The 22,769-nt window shown below is 40.9% G+C and overlaps 1 protein-coding gene across 2 annotated transcripts in view; it reads right to left on the bottom strand.

The window, feature by feature from the left end:
- The window catches only part of LOC136872633 (uncharacterized), a 254,193-nt gene extending 238,813 nt beyond the window's left edge, over positions 1-15,380 (bottom strand). For both annotated transcript variants that reach the window (XM_067146437.2, XM_067146439.2), the window contains exon 1: positions 15,254-15,380. In XM_067146437.2, coding sequence (XP_067002538.2) covers positions 15,254-15,326 — 73 coding nt within the window. In that variant the 5' untranslated portion in view covers positions 15,327-15,380. The remainder of the gene's footprint in view (positions 1-15,253) is intronic.
- Positions 15,381-22,769: the final 7,389 nt, after the last annotated feature.

Below are 22,769 nucleotides of genomic sequence, written 5' to 3'. Positions count from 1 at the left end.
TATGAAATAGACTCTATTCGAAGACAATACTGAATGGATATTTGCTAATGGCTTTACTTTAAACTGAGACACAACTTACGAAGTATATCTCACTTGATTTTAAAATCACTAAATATTTCTAATATTGGATTAGGTCTTATTATCTTTAGGGTATCGCGCTTGAAGTGGCCAGCTGTTTGTCTTCTACAGTCTAATCCTGTCACCATACAAGATAGTTTGTGGTTTTTCTTCTTTTTCCAAATTGTATTTTATGTATATGTGTATTATTCTCTCTTTAATGTAATATTTCTCGCTTCTCACATGATAAATACATTTTCAGTATTTCACTGAACTTATTGTATATTAGACTAGTAGAATAATGATGAGTTAAACAAGGGTTTTCCACAGCGCCTTGAGGCCAGTTTATTGGTTAGGTGGTCGATGCTGCGGCATTACACGCCGACCCGGCAGTAAGTGTTTAAGAATATTATGACTGAAGTTAGAGGCAATAGTTCACTCCGGTAACGCTGAGAAAATATATACAAGATTTATTGATTATAAATTCTAATATTGTGAGTGTTGACCTTTGATGATGAGCATAGTTATGAAAATTATTGCAAGAGGATTCTTTTAATGCTATAGATATTTTTTGCCCCTACTTGCACCATATGATATGAACCTGCGTGTGATTGGAACTGCGGATGTGTAGAGTGTTGAATGTGAAGAAAGGAACATTAAGGACGACATAAACACCCAGTCCCCAGGCCAGGGATATTAATCAATTACAATTAAAAACCCCTGGTCCGGCCGGGAATCGAACCCGGGGCCGCCGTATGACAGGCGGGGCCGGGCAATCAGTGATATAAGAAAATTAATAGTGTTAACCTCTCCAAAAAAGACATATTTGAACTTGTGGGAGAAAAGATGGGCAGATAGGAAAGAGGTAAAAGCAAAGGTTTTGTTCCAAAGTCAGTGAAATAAAAGAAAACAAAGATGGCTCATGAGATTACAACTTTCTTCTTTCTTTCTTTCTTTCTTTCTTAATCTGTTTACCCTCCAGGGTTGGTTTCTCCCTTGGACTCAGCGAGGGATCCCACCTCTACCACCTCAAGGGCAGTGTCCTGGAGTGTGAGACATTGGGTCGGGGGATACAACTGGGGAGTATGTCCAGTACGTCGCCCTGGCGGCCTCACCTGCTATGCTGAACAGGGGCCTTGTGGGGGGATGGGAAGATTGGAAGGGATAGACAAGGAAGAGGGAAGAAAGCGGCAGTGGACTTAAGTTAGGTACCATCCCGGCATTTGCCTGGAGGAGAAGTGGGAAACCACGGAACACCACTTCCAGGATGGCTGAGGTGGGAATCGAACCCACCTCTACTCAGTTGACCTCCCGAGGCTGAGTGGACACCGTTGCAGCCCGCGTACCTCTTTTCAAATTTCGTGGCAGAGCCGGGAATCGAACCCGGACCTCCGGGGGTGGAAGCTAATCACACTAACCACTACTCCACAGAGGCGGACACAGATTAAACCTTGGGAGAAATTTTGTGGAGAAGAGTTTTTTAACATTACACATAATGTTATAACGGAATTCGCTGTAGAACCCTGTCCCTTTAGTTATCTCTGATGAAAGCAAAGGATACACGGAAAAAGGGTATTCTTTCAGAAAAGAGGGATGAAAACGCTGGTGCAGTGGGTTAAACAGTTTATATTGTGTTCTGAAGTTGGCTAATTCGATTCTGGATGAAGTTGAAGACGTGTGAGGGTTTTTAACTCCGTATACTTGGTTTCGACCTGCTAAAGAACTTCTGTGGCACTAAAATGTGACACTGGCGCGCTGTATTGTTGAAATGAAAATTCATAGCCCTGAGATTCGGATTTCACGTAAAATTGGAGATATCATAGCTATGTTCACGATGTCAACATTATTTAAAACTAAAAGCTAGCTCGTATTTTTGAAACTAATTGGAGGCTTTGCCGGACTCTGATACAGTCCTTGTGTGGTCAAGAATGTTTTAGTTATGAGCTCCTGATGGGTTACATGAAAAGGAGGACATAAAATATAGATATTTTATTTCACTTTAGGAGTTAAAGGCCAGATAGATTACCAATCTTCCGCAGTGTTGATTTGACCGCCGAGTGTTCATGCTCGGTTTAAAAATACACGATGTTAGAAGAACGCCTGTGTAGTTTGGAACTGGCTCTTTGTGTAAAGTGAGCTGGGTCTGTAGGATGCTTGCGTTGCCGAGTCGCTGGAGAATTCAACAGGTGTTGTCTGTGTGATATGCAGAAACAATGAATGCAAGTCTGAGTAAGTCTTTTCCTGTCTCATCCTAGATGTATACAGTTAACAATAGGATGATTTATTTTCTTACACTGCTGTTACTATGTGAGATACTGAGGCAGTGCTAACGAAATATACACCATAACTAACACTTACCAAGTAAAATATACAAAATCAGAAGCAAAATATTGAATAGCTGACCTCAGTGGCACAATCAGTTAGAGGGTATCCTTCTGTATTCAGAATAACAGGTTCGATCTCGGCTGTGGTCGATGTCATTTTATGGTGAATTTAAATGTGAAAACTCCACGGCACTGGTTTTCATAACGTTACAGAACTCCAGATTCCAGTATTTTACTTTTAAGACCAGAGAATGATTATCACAACCTCGATTTCGTTGTAGATTACCGTAATAGCTCTCTCTCGTCGTTAACCGCTAGACTTCAGAAAGCGAAAAGCAATTAGAGAAATGGTGGCAAAGGACTGCGCAATTTATATGTGACTTTTTCTATAAGTGTTACCTTATAATTACGTGTCTTGCGGGGCTGAGTAACTCGGACTTTCTGAGCTGAAGTTGGCGGTTTCAAACCCGGTTTGGGCCAATTTCACATGATCAAATTTCCGTGTCACAGAATAGGATATAATCTTCGATAAAATTTATGTGATGAAATAAATGATTTTGAGTATATTACACTATGTCAAAGCTTTTATCATACATAGTCATTGTCAAATTTCTAAAACAATGGGTCCACAATATTCTATGCAAGTGCTGCCACTGTAAGAGCAGTATTGGCTATTGCATTCATACTAAAAACACATCAAAGAAAAAAGTTTTTGGTTTAGCGATTGGGAAAAATATACAACCAACATGAAATAAGGAATGCAGAATACGAAAAGTTTGGAAATATATTTGTCCAGGTAACATATTTAATTGATTAAAGGTATCCGCACGAGAAATGTCATCGCAAATATGCCATGCTGGTCCATTTATAACGGGTGTTATCGCCGGACTGTTGAATGCAGGCATGCAAACGTGCATGCATTGTGTCATACAGGTGGCAGCTTATGGGATGGAGTTCCATACCTGTTGCACTTGGTCGGTCAATACAGGGACGGTTAACGCCGCTTGTGGATGACGCTGGAGTTGTCGTCCAGTGATGTCCCATACGTGCTCGACTGGGGACAGATCGGGGGATCGAGCAGGCCAAGGCAACCTGTCGACACTCTGTAGAACACGTTGGGTTACAACAGCGGCATGGGGGCGTGCATTATCCAGTTGGAAAACACCCCCGGGACTGCTGTTCATGAATGGCAGAACAACAGGTCGATTTACCAGACGGTCGTACAAATTTGCAGTCAGGGTGCGTGGGATAACCACGAGAGTGCTCCTGCTGTCATAGGAAATTGCTCCCCAGACCAGAACTCCCGGTGTAGTTCCAGTGGGTCGACGCCGCAGACATGTGGAATTCAGGCGCTCATCTGGCCTCCTTATAACCAACAGACGGCCATCACTGGCACATAGGCAGAATCGGCTTTCATCGGAAAACACAACGGACCTCCACTCCATCCTCCAATGAGCTCTCGCTTAACACCACTGAAGTCGCAGACGACGGTGGCTTGGGGTAAGTGGAACGCATGCCGCAGGGCGTCTGGCTCGGAGCTGTCCTTCAAGTAACCGATTTCGAACAGTTCGTTGCGTCACTGTTGTGCCAACTGCCGCTCGAATACCTGCTGTAGACGCAGTCCACTGCGCCACAGCCGTACCCGGAATACGGCGGTCCTCCCTCTCAGTGGTGCCACGGCGACGTCCGGAACGCGGTCTTCCTGCGAGCATACCTTCTCGTGACCACTGCTGCCAGCACGCATGAACAGTGGAGACACTCTGCAATAGCGCGGAAGGAAATTCCACCTTCACGTAGCCCTATTATACGGCTTCGTTCAACCGCAGTGAGTTGTTGATACTGGCCTCTTCATCGTCATAAAGACATTCCTGATCCAATTCCTGATCCACTCACAGCCACTCCTTCCAATCTCACAGGTAACTAACGCTTTCGCACAGTACAGCCCGTATTTAGGGCAAACCTGATCTACAACATTATGAGGTCACTACTAGCGCCACGCTAATGCGATTTGTGGGGAATTTGAATCGACATCATCTTTTGAATCTAAAAACACGCCTACCAGCGTTCGTTAACCTAGCACAACCCCTTCTTGGTGTTTGGATACTTTTTCCGCCAGTGTACATCACACTGTATTGAGATATGTAGAATCCTATAATAAGTACTTAAGAATGGACAATGAAACATTTCAGTTTATTGTTTGGAAGATCTTGTTACGAAAACACTAAGATTATTGACTACTGGAGAAAGTTTTTCCGCCCCGCAGTGTATAGTTAGCATACCTGTGTCTTATACGGAGGCCCGAGGTTTGATTCCCGGCTAGTTCAGGAATTTTAACCTGGATCTTAGGGTTGGTATGATATCCCCTCAGCCTACGTGATTACAACTGAGGAGCTATCTGACGGTGAGATAGCGGCCCCGAACTAAAAAACAAGAATAACGGCCGAGAGGCTTCGTCGTGTCGACCACACGGCACCTCGTAATCTGCAGGCCTTCGGGATGAGCAGCGGTTCCTTGGTAGGCCATGGCCCTTTGGAGCTGTAGCACCAAGGAGTTTGGTTTGGTTTGGAGGAAGTCTTACACGTTTACAGTTTAAGTACCAGAATACTACAATGTACTATTTCAAAAACTGTTCCAGAAGCCTATGAACTATCTAAAAATCAGTGAAAGATGAACACAGGAAGGTAATTTAGCATGTTGATTTTATAATTACTGCTGTAAAATTTAAAACACAAAGAATCTTGAATTATTTTGCGTCCTTGTACCACATTTAAAGCTTCAGCAGTGATTTTTTAAATATTCCTTTTATTCCTGCTTTTGTAATCTTGGTGCTTTGAATTGTACATTATTTCATGACACTCATAATGCGAACTCAGAAGTGTCGTGGTTACCACAGGCCATGTGTACTTTTTGTCTGCCGTTTTATTTCTGTCATGCCACAGATTTAATCGAAGGTAGGATGATGTCCATAACACTTATCACAGAGTTATGTCAAATTTAGATGCTAGATGCTATTTTAAACTGTAAAATACTTTATCAAACTCCGTGACTCGGAGATGTGGTAGTGTAATATAGGTCTTGTCCAGTGGCATTGCAAAGTGCTCCAATATATCAGCCTCGTATCCGTAGATTTAATAGCACGTAATTGAACTCCTGCCGGACAAACGTTTGGCACCTCGGCATCTTCGCAAACCGTAAAATTGGGCAGTGGTACGTAAAACCAAATAATAATAATAATAATAATAATAATAATAATAATAATAATAATAATAATAATAATAATAATAATAATAATAATAAAATCTCTGTGTCTGTTAGGATGCTATCAGTTCGACCGAACGTCAGGATAGTAAAATAACACAATTCATATTACCTCCAGCGTTCTATATGAGAAACTCTGTGAATGAATGTGTTGGTTTAAAGGTCCTCTAATTGCTTTCGGGACCTTGCTCGCTAAGTACACTGTATATTGTCTTCCCTGTAACTCATATCCCACGGTCTGCGTACCCTATCCCCTGTCTCCTAGGCAACCTAGCCGCCTCTAGCTGCATTGCATAACATCGTCATCCAAGGCGATGTATACGTACAAGTTAATCCTAGGAAGTCCAAGATACTTGTTGTCACTGGTAAAGCCGAGGGGGGAGGGGGAGGGAGATTTTTGAGCCCATCGAGTAAAATCTAACTTTTTATACCTGATATAACTTTTAATAATAATAATAATAATAATAATAATAATAATAATAATAATAATAATAATAATAATAATAATAATAATAATAATAATAACATACTGTGAAATTTAACTAAATAGGCCCTTTTCATGTTAGCAATGTGCAGTATATTACATTTTGCAACAGGAACATATGCTTTATTTTCAAAAAATGCAATAGTCTATCAGTTCAGGTTTTAAGAGTTGTTACACATACTGCATACAATGGTTTTCCTACTGTGCTTGGTACGACAATGCTTCCCTAAAGTAGCACATCGCTGTTTGGACTTTGAAAGAAAATTTTCATGAAACTTGACGTACTTGCATGGTAATAAAAGTATTCCATTTTTACATGCTTGTGTCGAAACCTCTGATTATTTGAAACCAACTGACACAGTAGACTGGTTTGTTTAAGAATTTCCATAATTTATGTTGATAGTAATGTTATGGCATACAGATTCATTATTTGTTACAAGAATATTAAAAATAAAGTTACTTAGCACTTATGGGATTTCCAGAATTAGACAGTTTCAAAGTAATATATACCTATATCTCACAAACTACTTAAGTGATTATGTGCAGATGCACAGGATTGCTGTAAAGGAATTGAAAAAATTAACGAAACAAAAATTATAACAAAATCTCAATCACTGCCGGAATTAGGCATTTTATACTTCAAGGTTGCTTAAAAAATAACGTCATGAATTTTATTCAAACAATGAAAACCACTTGATTATCGTTCTTCGAACTTATAATCGATGACGAAAAAATTTCGAAGAATTTGAAAGTTATAGATACAGTAGCGTCAGAGGGACTTGAAGATGGTAAATGTAACATGCTGTCACGCCGGCCTCGCGGTATAGGGGAAACGCGTCCGTCTGTTACCCGGCGTCCCCAGGTTCGATTGCCGGCCGGGTCAGGGGTTTGTAGTTGTAAATGATTAATATCCCTGGCATGGGGACTGGGTGTTTGGGTCGTACTTCACATTCCTTGCCTCACATTCAACACACTACACTTCCGCAATTCCACTTACACGCAGGTTCCTATCATATGGTGCAAGTAGTGGCAAAAGATCTATAGAGGTCGACGCCACGAACAAATATCATTAAAAAAATAATGCTCTCCAACTAATCTTAATATAAAGCATACAGTACTGGACAGAAAGTTTCCTAAAATTCTCTGAAACAAGAAAAAACATGTTCAAGTACGAATTTGGAGTGCAGTTCATTTATTTGTGGGAATTATGACCCACTCCGTCGAAATTGCCTGAAATTAAATGTTCGAAATTCCAACCGTCGTATTCATTGAGTACCGGGGTGGGTAATTTAGGCAGTAGAGCGCTGAAATTCTGAGCTCAGGTTGGTGGGTTCAATATCGGTTCAGAACGGTGGTATTTTAAGGTGCTCAAATACGTCAGACGAGTGACGATAGATTTACTGGCACGTTAAAGAACTCCTGTGTGACAAAATTCCGGCACCTCGGCGTTTCTGAAAACCGTAAATTCAAATCTACTGACACGAGACTAACACACTTCCACCTAAGCTACTCAGCCCTTTACTCAATGAAGTGACGAGACAGTGGGAGTGTTCAAGTATGAATTGAAATTGAAAATATTCATGTCATTCGAGGAAACTTCGTGGGCCAGGCTGAGTGGCTCAGACGGTTGAGGCATAATTGGCAGTCATACAAATTTTAGTGAAAAATGGAAGGATATGTATAGGTATTTTAAGGCAGAAACAGATTCCAAGAAGGACATGCCAGGAATAATTAATGAACAAGGGGAGTGTGTATGTGAAGATCTTCAAAAGGCAGAAGTATTCAGTCAGCAGTATGTAAAGATTGTTGGTTTCAAGGATAAAGTCGAGATAGAGGAGGAGGCTAAGGCCAAAGAAGTAATAAAATTTACATATGATAACAATGGCATTTACAATAAGATACAAAAGTTGAAAACTAGAAAAGCAGCTGGAATTGATCAGATTTCTGGGGATATACTAAAGACAATGGGTTGGGATATAGTACCATATCTGAAGTACTTATTTGATTATTGTTTGGTCGGAGGAGCTATACCAGATGAATGGAGAGTTGCTATAGTAGCCCCTGTGTATAAAGGAAAGGGTGATAGATATAAAGCTGAAAATTACAGGCCAGTAAGTTTGACATGCATTGTATGTAAGCTTTGGGAAGGCATTCTTTCTGATTATATTAGACATGTTTGTGAAATTAATAACTGGTTCGATAGAAGGCAATTCGGTTTTAGGAAAGATTATTCCACTGAAGCTCAACTTGTAGGATTCCAGCAAGATATAGCAGATATCTTGGATTCTGGAGGTCAAATGGACTGTATCGCGATTGACCGGTCTAAAGCATTTGATAGGGTGGATCATGGGAGACTACTGGCAAAAATGAGTGAAATTGGACTAGACAAAAGAGTGACTGAATGGGTTGCTATATTTCTAGAAAATAGATCTCAGAGAGTTAGACTAGGTGAAGTTTTGTCTGACCCTGTAATAGTTGAGAGGGGAGTTCCTCAGGGCAGTGTTATCGGACCTTTATGTTTTCTTATATATATAAATGATATGAGTAAAGGAGTGGAATCGGAGGTAAGGCTTTTTTTCGGATGATATTATTCTCTATCGAGTGATAAATAAGTTACAAGATTGTGAGCAACTGCAACGTGACCTCGAAAATGTTGTGAGATGGACAGCAGGCAATGGTATGTTGATAAACGGGGTTAAAATCACGTTGTGAGTTTCACAAATAGGAAAATTCTTCTCAGTTTTAATTACTGCGTTGATGGGGTGAAAGTTCCTTTTGGGGATCATTGTAAGTATCTAGGTGTTAATATAAGGAAAGATCTTCATTGGGGTAATCACATAAATGGGATTGTAAATAAAGGGTACCGATCTCTGCACATGGTTATGAGGGTGTTTAGGGGTTGTAGTAAGGATGTAAAGGAGAGGGCATACAAGTATCTGGTAAGACCCCAACTAGAGTATGGTTCCAGTGTATGGGACCCAAACTAGGATTACCTGATTCAAGAAGTGGAAAAAATCCAAAGAAAAGAAGCTCGATTTGTTCTGAGTGATTTCCGACAAAAGAGTAGCGTTACAAAAATGTTGCAATGTTTGGGTTGGGAAGAATTGAGGAAAAGAAGAAGAGCTGCTCGACTAAGTGGTATGTTCCGAGCTGTCAGCGGAGAGGTGGCGTGGAATGACATTAGTAGACGAATAAGTTTGAATGGCGTTTATAAAAGTAGGAAAGATCACAATATGAAGATAAAGTTGGAATTCAAGAGGACAAACTGGGGCAAATATTCATTTATAGGAAGGGGAGTTAGGGATTGGGATAACTTACCAAGGGAGATGTTCAATAAATTTCCAATTTCTTTGAAATCATTTCGGAAAAGGCTAGGAAAGCAACAGATAGGGAATCTGCCACCTGGGAGACTGCCCTAAATGCAGATCAGTATTGATTGTTGATGATTGATGACACTAGCCTTCTGAGTCAAACTTGACAGGTTCGATCCTGGCTCAGTCCGGTGGTATTTGAAGATGCTCGAACACGTCAGCCTCGTGTCAGTAAATTTACTGGAAAGTGAAAGAACGTCTGCGGGATAAAATTCCAGCACCTCGGAGCCTTTGAAAACCGTCTAAGTAGTTAGTGGGACGTAAAAACAATGATATTATTATTATTATTATTATTATTATTATTATTATTATTATTATTATTATTATTATTATTATTATTATTATTAGGCTATTATTATTATGGGAACTTCGTGAAGGTGGAGATGCTTGTTTAACAGAACCTAAGTCATAATACTCCTCAAGCATAACTGGGTAATATTATATACTTTGTTTGTTTGTTCCCCGTTTCTCGGTCGGGTATGAGGTGAGATGAATCTGTCGTTGCAGGTTTTTATGACCGAATGCCCTTCCTGACGTCAACCTCATCAGAGGAGTTAATGAGATGAAGTGAATGACGTGATATATGATAGTAGAAAGGGAGAGGGTGAAACCCGATACCAGCACATAGCCTACTCCTGTCGAATAGCATCAAGGGGTCTGCTCAAGGCTTAACGCCCCCATCCGACGGACGAATCACCATCAACAGCGTCATATACCCTCACTCCATATAAGTACTGCGGGGAGTTTTGGAGTTTAATCCAAAGTTTTCGCTTGCAATCTAGTGATTAGGAAGTGTATACCACCACCTCTATACCCTGCCAGCCAACATTCTGATGGTGAAAATATTTCGACCAACGGAACTCGAATCGGCTAACCATGGTATCAGACATTTTACATAGAAATATTGTATGCAAATATATTTAATAAAATTTGATATAGCTCTCTAAAGCAAGTTGTATCGTCTCGCGCCAAACTACAGTAAAAAATCTAAGATCTGGTTTACATCGTACTAACCGAGCTCGATAGCTGCAGTCGCTTAAGTGCGGCCGGTATCCAGTATTCGGGAGATAGTAGGTTCGAACCCCACTGTCGGTAGCCCTGAAAATGGTTTTCTATGGTTTCCCATTTTCACACCAGGTAAATGCTGGACCTGTATCTTAATTAAGGCCACGGCCGCTTCCCTCCCACTCCTAGCCCTTCCTTGTCCCATCGTCGCCATAAGACCTACCTGTGTCGGTGCGTCGTAAAGCAACTAGCAAAAAAAAAAAAAAAAAAAAAAAAAAAAAAAAACCATCGTACTTAAAATTAATCTGAAGGTCAGACTGTAAATTCATAGAAAATGATTTGATGTGGGTAAAATTTTCGGATTGGGTATTCTGGAGAGAACATTTACATTGATGAAATCCTTCTTTCTTTCTTTCTTTCTTTCTTAATATGTTTACCCTCCAGGGTTGATTTTTTCCTTGTACTGAGCGAGGGATCCCACCTTTACCGCCTCAAAGGCAGTGTCCTGCAGCGTGAGACTTTGGGTCTGGGGATAAAACTGGGGAGGAGGACCAGTACCCCAGACGGCCTCACCTGCTATTCGAACAAGGGCCGGGGGGGGGGGAGATAGGAAGGGGTAGACAACGAAGAGGGAAGGAATCGGCCGTGGCCTTAAGTTAGGTACAATCCTGGCATTTGCCTGGAGGAGAATTGGGAAACAACGGAAAACCACTTCGAGGATGGCTGATGGATGAAATAATTTTCTACATTCATTGGACTGAGTCGGCTGGATGATAGAGCGCTGGCTTTCTGAGCCCAAGTTGACGGGTTCGATCGCGGCTCAGTCCGCGAGGGTATTTAGAGGTGCTTACATAGGCTTACGGCAGCCTCATGTCGGTAGATTAATCGATACCTTAAAGGAACTCCTCCGAAACAGAATTCCGGCTCTTCGGCGTCTCCGAAAACCGTAAATGTAGTTCGTGCGACTTAAACCCAACGACACCAACGACAAAGTTCACTGTATATCAGGAGGTGGAAGTAACCGTCGTATTGATATAATTGTCATCAATCGGAGACAAAAAAAGTAGAAATCATTGACTCTGCGATAAGGTTTGATGACTCTAGATGATGTAGATAAAGAAAAACAGGATATATATGCCCCAACAGTACCCTACTTCCAGAGGGCCTACATACCAGTAAGAGTACTGATTCTGGGTGTTAAGGAGCATCCCCAGAAATTTTGTCGAATGGCGGCAAGTGTACAGACTGGATAGGAATATTCAAGACAAAATTTTTACCACGATTATAAAATTATTGGTGGAAATAATGCGGAACCATTTGTACGGAAAACATAACATTTAATTTTCTCCCAGCAGCATAAAAAGTTCATATTCTTGAGTACACTATTTGTTTTACGAAACCATCAATTCAGCTTGGTTCAAGGAACTTGTGAGCTATTCTGTGTCCTTTGGTAAACACGTATTGGTGTCAGAATGAATGAAAGAAAATCCTGACCTTTTCCCAATTAGTTTGGTTTGGCACTACTGTATGTCTGGGTTAAGTCCAGTTTTGTGCCCGGATCCTATGTGGAGGAATGTATTTGCGTGATTCTGTGGTGATTTGCAGTGAAATGTGTAGTATTTAGAGTGTATTAGAACGAACATGAACACCTAGTCACCGAGCTAGAGGAATTAATCATACATGTCTAAAATCCCTGGCCCAGCCGGGAATAGAACATCTCTACCGAAGACCGCATTAACAATTATTATTTCCATATTCACTGTCATGTTCTCGTCGTATAAGATGATGAAAAATTCAAAAATATTTCCATTGCAGGAGAAGAACCAGGATGCAATAATAATATTATTAATATTGGCTTTACGTCGCACTAGGTACTTCGGAGACGCCGAGGTGCCGGAATTCAGTCCCGCAAGTTTTCTTTTGAGTGTCAGTAAATTTACCGACACGAGAATGACGTATTTGAGCTCCTTGAAATACCACCGGACTGAGCAACGATCGAACCTGCCACGTTGGGGTCGGAAGGCCAGTGCCTCAACCGTCTGAGAGAAACTCAGTGCGGCAGGATCAGGATTAATGGAAGGTTAAAAGGTTTCACTATTCGCGAGATATGTAGTACGTATGTTGAGCAGTCAGCCCGAAGGCTTTTTGGATCCTCAACAGCTCCGCCATTAGCTGTCATAGGTGGCCTAGGCGTCACTAAAGAGGCGTATAACGAAATTAAGTGTGAGGTAGTTCCCAATCGCTTTTCTCACCGAGCCAGAGATTGCTATTACATATCAGTCTGTCAAAGCCACTGAAATGTAGGCACCAACTGACGCTGCGCCCAACATTTTCACACTATTCATAACAGGTACTGGTGGCATAGGAAATTGCATTACTACCATTACTCATACCTCAGACACTTTCATATTGTCAAAGCCAAGGATGAGACTGAGATAGGTAGCCCATACAGAAGACATAACAAACGCTAGATCTCGCCAGCAAAAGCATCTGTAATAAGTAACTTAAAATGGTTAGTTGTAAGCCTGAGAGCCTTTCTGTTGTAGGCTCAGCTGACACTAGGTCCGAGTGCATCCTTAGAAGTGGACTCCTGGATCAGTATATTTTTCGATTCTCTAGCTGGGATTCGAAAATTTACTGACAAAGTTTTGCAAGTCGAAAGAATAAGAAAGTCATAATTTTTGACAAATTATAACTGAATTTTTAAATATTTCATTGTTAGTTTTGCTGTAATTATTGATTTACATACTTTAAGCCTTCACTTTGAAAGACGTTACGTTGATAGGTTCATGAGGTTGTAAGGCAGGAGATTTTCTGAGTTAACCTATAAAAAAGTAGAAATTGAAATAACTCAGTTCTCCGGGCTTTTATAAATTTGAACTACAATGAATTCAGTTCCTCGCAACTTCTACAGTGATTCCGAATTCTAGTGTAAAATAAAACGTTACTATTTTATTATGTCTTTGAATGGAATGTTGACATGATGCTTTCTGAAAACTGGACTTCAAGGACAAAGTAGATAAATCCTCAGGATATGATCAGGAAAAGATCATCTGTGTTAAAAAACGAACTGTCACAAATATTCCGGGGACTGACATAGTGACTGTTTTTCGGTTCTCTGGCTATGGGAGTTCTGGATTGAAAAATTACGTCCCTGTAGCTCATAATTCCACGTAAAACTTAAAGTCCCGTGGCTATGAACACGATACCAACAGTCATGTCACTCTGCTGGCATGAATGATTCTCAATCAATACACCCAAGTTTTCGTTATATCCGTAGTTATTTAGAATGTGCATGTTTCAGTTATGATACTGAATATCTTCAGAATTCCAAGATTGTAAATTGTTCTTTCGTCCTTGCCTGATAAGTTAAACAAAATATAGTTTTTGTATGTAATTGTCATTAATGAGGTAAAAAAATTGTCAAAATGCATCTCTTATCGTTAATAGTACGTATTTTTTTCATGATCTAATAGCTGACAATCCTCAGATGATGATATTATGATCAATAACTGATGTACCCCAAAATACTGAAGATCCCTACAAGGAGGTATTTCGTTATGCAGGGAATCCGTGTGAAGTCTTAACTCTCGACAAACAAAGCAAAGCAGCCTACTTCGGTCAAATCTTCCTAAATGACAAATTGAGACTGATACAACTGGTTATGCAAGGCACGATAGAAGGAAAATGTGGACCTGGGTGGAGGAGTTTAGCTTGTTGGACGTGAAAATTCCAACGATTATCCGACATCCACAATACGATGACCTTGATATAGGAAGCGCAAAAGACGAAACATTATTCATGGTACGGCTCTTATTAAACATACTGTATAGGATTTCGCATGAATGCTTCATACAGTAGAATTGATTGAATCTTCTGTAAAATTATCCGATAAATTATTACAATATAAATAGCACATGAAGTTTCATTCCGGAAACCGTGAAAACTAGATGACACTCGAAGTTATAATTTACTGTAATCGGATATTTATCATGATGTGTTTCTTTACATGATCAGTGTGATAAATAGGACGTATCCTGATCTTTGGAGTGAATTATTGTTGGGACTTTTATTTATTTAGCACTGAAGTCATTATGTAGGAGTCTCTTGAGAATGTTCCGAAGATTTATTGAAAATTTAAAATCTTCTTTGCCCTAGCGTATATCCCGTACAGCTGCAGGCTAAAAGTCAATATTTATAAAAGGTATTCCCTACGGTGGATTGATTCAAATATTTATTAAAACTGATTGCTACAAACAGGTAGTCCTATACCGAATGGATGAACGACACACTCGGTATTGTCGCTGAGATAGTAACATTTTAGTTTTTACCTAACCTATTAAACTATTTGAAATATTTAAATGTGTTAGTCTTCATTATTATTATTATTCATTAGGATTATGAGCCATGAAAATTGCAGGCATCTCTGACCAATTACATTTATTTTGAGATATAGTCGATGTTATATGTGATGAAGTGACTTTGACGGGCAGGTGAGACGCTGCTAAGAAGATACATTAGAACGATTTCCTCTATCTTTTAAAATTAGTAGAAAACTCAATAGTTAAAATAATCTCCTAGGTCAATAACTGATGTAGTTTCTTCTCATTTGAGGTTAACAAGAAACGTATAATGGAAATATCAGGGAAAAGTTTCAAGATTTTTCGTAGACAAAGAAATATGAGAACAGGTAAATACTTTCAACGAGTATTGGTCCCAAGAGAGCTTGAATTAAGGAAGGGATGAGAGCTCACCCGTCGCCAGAGCTTGTGCAGCGCCGATGAGCAGAGCCGCGGTCAAAAGCGTCTTGTGTACGGAGTGCCGCATGGTGTCTGTGGTGCTGTGCAGTGCTGTGGCCAACCTCGACTGAGCGGGAAACGTCGCGCGCTGGGCGCTATAAAGCACCTAGGAAGGTCGTGCGTGTGCGCCATAGCGGTGGTGGTACACGCGCGGGGGCGGTCTTCCCTGAACTACCAGCCATTCATCATCAAATTTTCAGCGCTCTATCATTAATTTCCGTTCTTTATTCAATACTCCCAGTGCGATTAGAATTCGAAGCTCATCTTCACATCGTTCCGAGGGAATTAGGCTCTGTTCCAAACACCTACTCATCCTTCTTAATTTGGCTTTAAAGACATTTATTGATCTTATTTCGTAAGGGCAAATGTTTCTTTTAGAACATTATTCCACATCTTCAGGATATTCGGAAATCGTAATCTTTTCTCGAGATGAACGAAGCCAGAATATCTTGTTTATATTTGGTACTCTGTTTTACTTTGATGGTACGTATTTCTATGTATAGTTGGTCCCGTGGCTATGATACAAATTAGACCGTATCAGCCACACGCCTTCAAGGTCCTTTTAGATGTCCAGTTGGGTGAAGTTATAACATGAGAGCTGGAGCTGGATACCCAACTGGTTGACCTGAATTCAATTCTTGATTCTGTCAAGAGTTTCAGAATTGTCACTGGGTCTAGCATGAACCAGTTTCCAGTTCGAATGGACCAAATATTTGAATTACTTAACATATTCACCTTTTTTTTACGATACAGCATGTAAGAATCATATCATGATTAATATATTTCCATAGAACCATCATTATCCGACCTCTTATTCGTGTTGTGAGTAGTGTCTGAAATTGGTGAGAATCGAACGAGAAGTGGTCAGTTTTTCTTCTGTTCTTGGAAAACGTTTGATGTAACTCTATGAAACTAGAAAGGAACTCTTCATATACTGTTATTAGAAGTCTAGAGGTCAGTTTTTGAAGTTGGCCACCCGGTTAACCTGAGTTCAGTTCCCAAGTCTGTCATCAGTTCCAGACATTTTTGGTGTGGGTCCGTTTCTATTATTAAAAACTATTTAAGTTCTTCTTCTTATTCTACTTCTACTACTACTACTACTACTACTACTACTACTACTACTACTACTACTACCGGGCGAGTTGGCCGTGCGGTTAGGGGCGCGCAGCTATGAGCTTGCATCCGGGAGATAGTGGGTTCGAACCCCACTGTCGGCAGCACTCAAAATGGTTTTCCGTGGTTTCCCATTTTCACACCAGCAAATGCTGGGGCTGTACCTTAATTAAGGCCACGGCTGTTTTCTTCCCAGTCCTAGTCCTTTCCTATCCCATCGTCGCCATAAGACCCATCTGTGTCAGTGCGACGTAAATCAAGTAGAAAAAAACCCCTTCTTATTATCTCACACCTTGGTGGGGTGGTGGGTGTGTACTGTGTCAAACATATGTAAATTTGGCCCTGTTTTACGGCCGGATGCCCTTTCTGACTTCAACCCTATGTCGGGGATGAATTCACTATTTTCGTGGTGGTTGGTAGTGTAATATGAGAGGAGAATATTGCGACAAACACCCAGTTCTAGAGTCGGAGGAATTGACCATACCCGATTGAAATCCCCAGCACTACCGTGAATCGAACTCGAGACCCTCTAGACCGATGGTTTCGTCGCTGCTATTCAGCCAAGGAACCGGACTAAGGAGAAATAACATATTTATAAGCACTTTTTTATTCAGGCAGAGACGTGTGTGGCACCCAGCCTGGTGTTGGTGGTTACTGTTTTAAGAGGGAGAACATCTGGGCAACCACACTCTCTTAATACTAATCAGAGGAAAACAAATAGAGTTTTGACTTCTCGACGGATGCAGGTATAGAAAAAGGAAAGGGCGTAAACATGAAAGAATGGCTATGCCTTGCAAACCTAATACCGTTAAAATGTCGGAAGAGAATTAAAATTGGCCAAGGAAGGTCAGATAGGAAATTCGAAAATAGGGAGCCTACCACAAGTAAGTGGAAGCAATGCCAGAGTAAATTACGGGAGCGGTGGTCTCCAACTCACGCTCCCAGGATCACAGCCCCTATGGTTCTCGTTTGTGTTGCCTCTTACGACGGGCAGGGAATACCGTGGTCGTATTCTGGAGCCCCTATCCACAAAGTACTCGCTCACCCTTGACCTCCAATCAAATGCTGGTATGCTGTCTAACAAAATACATCGTTGATTTGCCAATTAATGACAAACACCTACGTGTGTGAACACTAGAGCCACATCATTAATCACACAGAATTAACGAAATTTTGAGGCTGCCGACGCCGATACGGGTACCATAGGTTACCAAGTTGGGTCCAGAATTTACTTGATCCCCCGTTATTTGCTACAGTAACTCCGCTATGCCGGTTGCAAGCCAGGTACCTCATCCCGCAAGTGATGAGGAAGGAGGAGAAGGACGAGTATAACCCTCGTTAAAAAACCAGGCTCCATTTGAATCCGGATGGTAGCACTCTGTTATAGGGCCCCTACCTAGGGTTACAGGTGAAGAGAACCAACTGCTTAAAGGGTGGATGATGATATGTTCCAATAGCTTGGAAAGGCGGAGGACTCTCTCTTTTTGATAGTGGAAGCAGCGCTACCAGTATCAGCACAGTGCAGGACTATAAGGTGTCTACTGGACTGTCGCTGAAAATTTACTGACTTGGTCAGGAAGACTTAAATGGCAGTAAAACTGCGATGTGGAAGACAAGGGGAAACCACCGTATTATTTTTCCTAGTATAGCAACCATGGATAGGAGATCAATGGTTGCAGCGACAAGGGCAAAGCCTTTAGATAATGATGATTTGTTACAGTATTTCATATCTGATCTTTTGTCATTAGTCCTTGCCTTGCTCTCTGCCGATGTCGAGGCTATGATATTTACGAGTTTTAATATATTATTGTTTCCACTTTTATGTCTTTTGGATTCCTTTTTAACAATCATCCAATTCCTTGATCGAATTGTCAGCGTTGAGGTGTTTTATTTACAACGTTGCTAGTTCTTCCGTTCGGGTCAGGGATTTTAATCACATCCGGTTAATTCTTCTGACTCGGAGACTGGGTATTTGTGTGTCTGTCTCAATACAATTTTCTTACACACACAACGTAACACATTACCACAGTAACACACAATAGCGACTGCATCTCTCCACATGAGTATGGCGTCAGGAAGGGCAGTTAGCCATAAGACAAGACGAATTACGCATATAACACATAGTTTTCACCCGCGATCCAGCCAATGTGTGAGGAAAGTGGTGGGATAATAATAATAATAATAATAATAATAATAATAATAATAATAATAATAATAATAATAATAATAATAATAATAATAATAATAATAATAATAATAATAATAATATACCGAGTGGAGTGTCCGTGCGTGTCAATGCTCTACGGCTATGGAGCCAAGCTCTGTATTCAAGAGACGAGTACGTTCGAACCCCACCGTCAGCTGTCCTGAGATTGGTTTTCTGTGGTTTCCTATTTTCACTTCCAGGTAATTGCCAGGACAGTTCCTATTCATAGACCACAGCCGATTTCTTCCACTTCCTTACCGAAATGAATTCACCGTCATTTATTTCATCTTCATTAGTTCCTCAGTGGAGGTTTGCGTCAGAAAGGGCGTCCTGCCGTAAAACAAGCCACTTCATTTCATCTCCCTTCGTCTCGGACCCCGTATCAGGAAACGTGACTAAGATGCAGACATATATACAAAAGATTCCTTTAAACTATCGCGTTAAGGTATTTTTTGAAGTAGTGATTAGGTCAACAGGAACTGATAGTGAGTCCATATTTGGTTAACTCAAGGAATTTTTGGGACGAAACTAGTCTTAAGTGCTTTCCCGTCTACGGCTCTTAGCCATAATTTTTTTCCAAGCCTCAGTTATTTACTCTTGAAGGTCAAAGGCTGCTTTTTCGTCAGTCAGTTTCTCTCTCTTCCACCCTCGCCCCCCACCCCCTCCTATTTTCATTATAGCATATACGGATTACTAGTTTTAAGTGTTATAGTCCTCCCCTCTATCTCGCTCGCTCCCCCGTCCCTATCCATATATCTTTCTTTCTTTCTTTCTTTCTTTCTTTCTTTCTTTCTTTCTTTCTTTCTTTCTCTCCTGGAGGTGTGCAGCCATGTGGCACGGTCACGGGTTTCTCATCATGGTAGTCGTAGTTCTAATTCTGGTAAGTGCATATGACTTTTTGAAATAAAAATCATGTACCCGTGGGTCGGATCCCAAGTGAAAGTGGAATTCCCTTGGAACTGATCAGAATATCATCATTAACGTAAACGATAAAAACTTGCTTTCCTTGTCTCTTTCTCTAGTATAGAGTAGAGATACAACTTTCTTACCTTTTGGCGTTAAAGCTTTCTCCATGACAGGAATGGGAGACTGTTACTAGACCGCAGTGACTTTAGATTACTTTATGTATATTGATTTCTCGCGTATTTTCCCCTTATAAACTACATATACAGGGTAGTCTAAAACAACTCGAACCGGGTATATGAGTGTTAGAAGGTTGGTTATACTGATAAATAATTTGAAAAATACATAAATCGAAATCTCGCGTCATTGTAATGTTATCAGCTGTTGATGTTATCCAATCAGATCACTTCACGGGTGAATTCAAATGGACTTTGCTAAATCTGCCCCTGGTTTGAGAGCACTAATCGAAGAAGAAACGATTCACCACGGGTGATATTTGAACACGAGCCTCCGAATTGAGAGGATCGCGCTATATTGACACCGGCTGAATCCCACGGTGTGCTTGTATTTCATGCTGATTCCTCGGCATGTCTCTCAAGGCGGTCACAAACTACGTGCCGATTTAGCTACATCGAGTCGCAAAGCCCATTTCAATTCGCCCGCTAAGCTATCTGATTAGCTAATTTCAGCAGCTAAAATGACAACGACGTGGGATATAGAATTATTTTTAAAAAAAGTTACCAATATGACCAACCTTCTAGCACGCATATACCCTGTTCACTTTTCCGACCACCCCTGTATTGAACACATATATTATTTGAAGTCATAGGTCTAAAAGACTCTCTAGGAATGTATTGGTATTCAGACTGGTGATGGTGGTGGTTATTATTTTAAGAGGAAGTACAGTTAAGCAACCATCCTCGCTTAACAAGAGGAGAAATTTGAAAAGGTCCGCCTCTGTAGTGTAGTGGTTAGTGTGATGAGCTGCCAACCCCCGGAGGTCCGGGTTCGATTCCCGGCTCTGCGACGAAATTTGAAAAGTAGTACGAGGGTTGGAATGGGGTACACTCAGCCTCGGGAGGTTAACTGAGTAGAGGTGGGTTCGATTACCACCTCAGCCATTATCGAAGTGATTTTCCGTGGTTTCTCACTTCTCCTCCAGGCAAATGCCGGGATGGTACCTAACTTAAGGCCACGGCCGCTTCCTTCCCTCTTCCTTGTCTATCCCTTCCAATCTTCCCATCCACCCGCAAGGCCCCTATTCAGCATAGCAGGCGAGGCCGCCTAGGCGAGGTACTGGTCATCCTCCCCAGTTGTATCGCCCGACCCAGAGTCTGAAGCTCCAGGACACTTCCCTTGAGGCGGTAGAGGTGGGATCCCTCGCTGAGTCCGATGGAAAAACCGACCCTGGAGGGTAAACAGGTAAAGAAGAAGAAGAAGATCATTGTGACCTGGAGTTTGGACCACTTTATTAGATAATAAGCATCATCCCAGTAATTAAGGCATTGTGAATTTAACCCACTAATTCTTTTTGTTTCACGATCATTTCGTTCATTATCATTCGTTTTAGATCCTAGTCAGTCGATTTATTTTGAAGTTTTAATTTTCATTTCGTTGCAACTCGTGCCAATAGGGCCCGGTGACCTAGCTTCCAGGTGCCTTTAAACAACAAACATCATCATCATCATCATCTAAGCGCGCTAATCAAGGCAATCACTGTCCTGGTAAACAACAACAACAACAACAACCACTACTGATCTGCATTTAGGGCAGTCGCCCACGTGGCAGATTCCCTATCTGTTGTTTTCCTAGCCTTTTCTTAAATGATTTCAAAGAAATTGGGAAATTGTTGAACATTTTCCTTGGTAAGTTATTCCAATCCCTAACTCCCCTTCCTATAAACGAATATTTTCCCCACTTTGTCCTCTTAAATTCCAACTTTATCTTCATATTGTGATCGTTCCTACTTTTAAAGACACCACTCAAACTTATTCGTCTACTGATGTCCTCCCACACCATATCTCCGCTGACAGCTCGGGACATACCACAATCGAGCAGCTCGTCTTATTTCTCCCAAGTCTTCCCAGCCTAACCTTTGCAACATTTTTGTAACGCTACTCTTTTTGTCGGAAATCACCCAGAACAAATCGAGCTGCTTTTCTTTGGATTTTTTCCAGTTCTTGAATCAAGTAATCCTGGTGAGGGTCCCATACACTGGAACCATACTCTAGTTGGGGTCTTACCAGAGACAAATATGCTCTCTCCTTTAAATCCTTACTACAGTCCCTAAATACCCTCATAACCATGTGCAGAGATCTGTACCCTTTATTAACAATCATATTTATGTGATTACCCCAATGAAGGTCTTTTCTTATATTAACACCTAGGTACTTACAATGATCCCCAAAAGGAACTTTCACCCCATCAACGCAGTAATTAAAACTGAGAGGACATTTCCTATTTGTGAAACTCACAACCTGACTTTTAACCCCATTTATCATCATACCATTGCCTACTGTTCATCTCACAACACTATCGAGGTCACCCTGCAGCCGCTCACAATCTTGTAACTTATATATTACTCTGTACAGAATAACATCATCTGCAAACAGCTTTATCTCTGATTCCAATTCTTTACACATATCATTGGTATATATAAGAAAACATAAAGGTCCAATAATACTGCCTTGAGGAATTCCCCTTTATTTATTACAGGGTCAGATAAAGCTTCGCCTACTCTTATTCTCTGAGTTCTATTTTCTAGGAATATTCAGTCTCTCTTTTTTCTAGTCCAATAGCACTCATTTTTTGCCAGTAGTAGATAGGTCAACCGCAATGCAGTCCATTTGGCCTCCTGATTCCAGGATATCTGCTAATTAATCCAAATTAAGGGGTACGATGCCCAGATATTTTGTAGTTGTCATGTTCTCATTGATAACCGCACAGAACTCATTCTTCTGCAGAAATACTTGACAATCTCTTAGTTTTGAACTTATACATATACTACAGTCCATATTAACTGCCAACCGGCTGAGCACGTCGTCAACATATGGGAGTGACAGGCTCTCTTCCTCTATATCCCAGAGTAAATATAAATCTTGTTGTTTAAGACTCCCCTACTGTGTTCTTGAACAGGTTTGGCGTCAGCCTGCAGTAACGAGAAACACTGGCCAGATAAATCTATATAAATACATTTGTAGGGGGTCCGCTGTCTGCAATTTTAATTGTTTTGCCAATTTTTCAGATTTT

This window comes from Anabrus simplex, chromosome 4 (assembly GCF_040414725.1).
Source record: "Anabrus simplex isolate iqAnaSimp1 chromosome 4, ASM4041472v1, whole genome shotgun sequence".
Lineage (NCBI taxonomy): Eukaryota > Metazoa > Arthropoda > Insecta > Orthoptera > Tettigoniidae > Anabrus > Anabrus simplex.
This window is presented reverse-complemented; position numbering and strand designations above follow the sequence as displayed.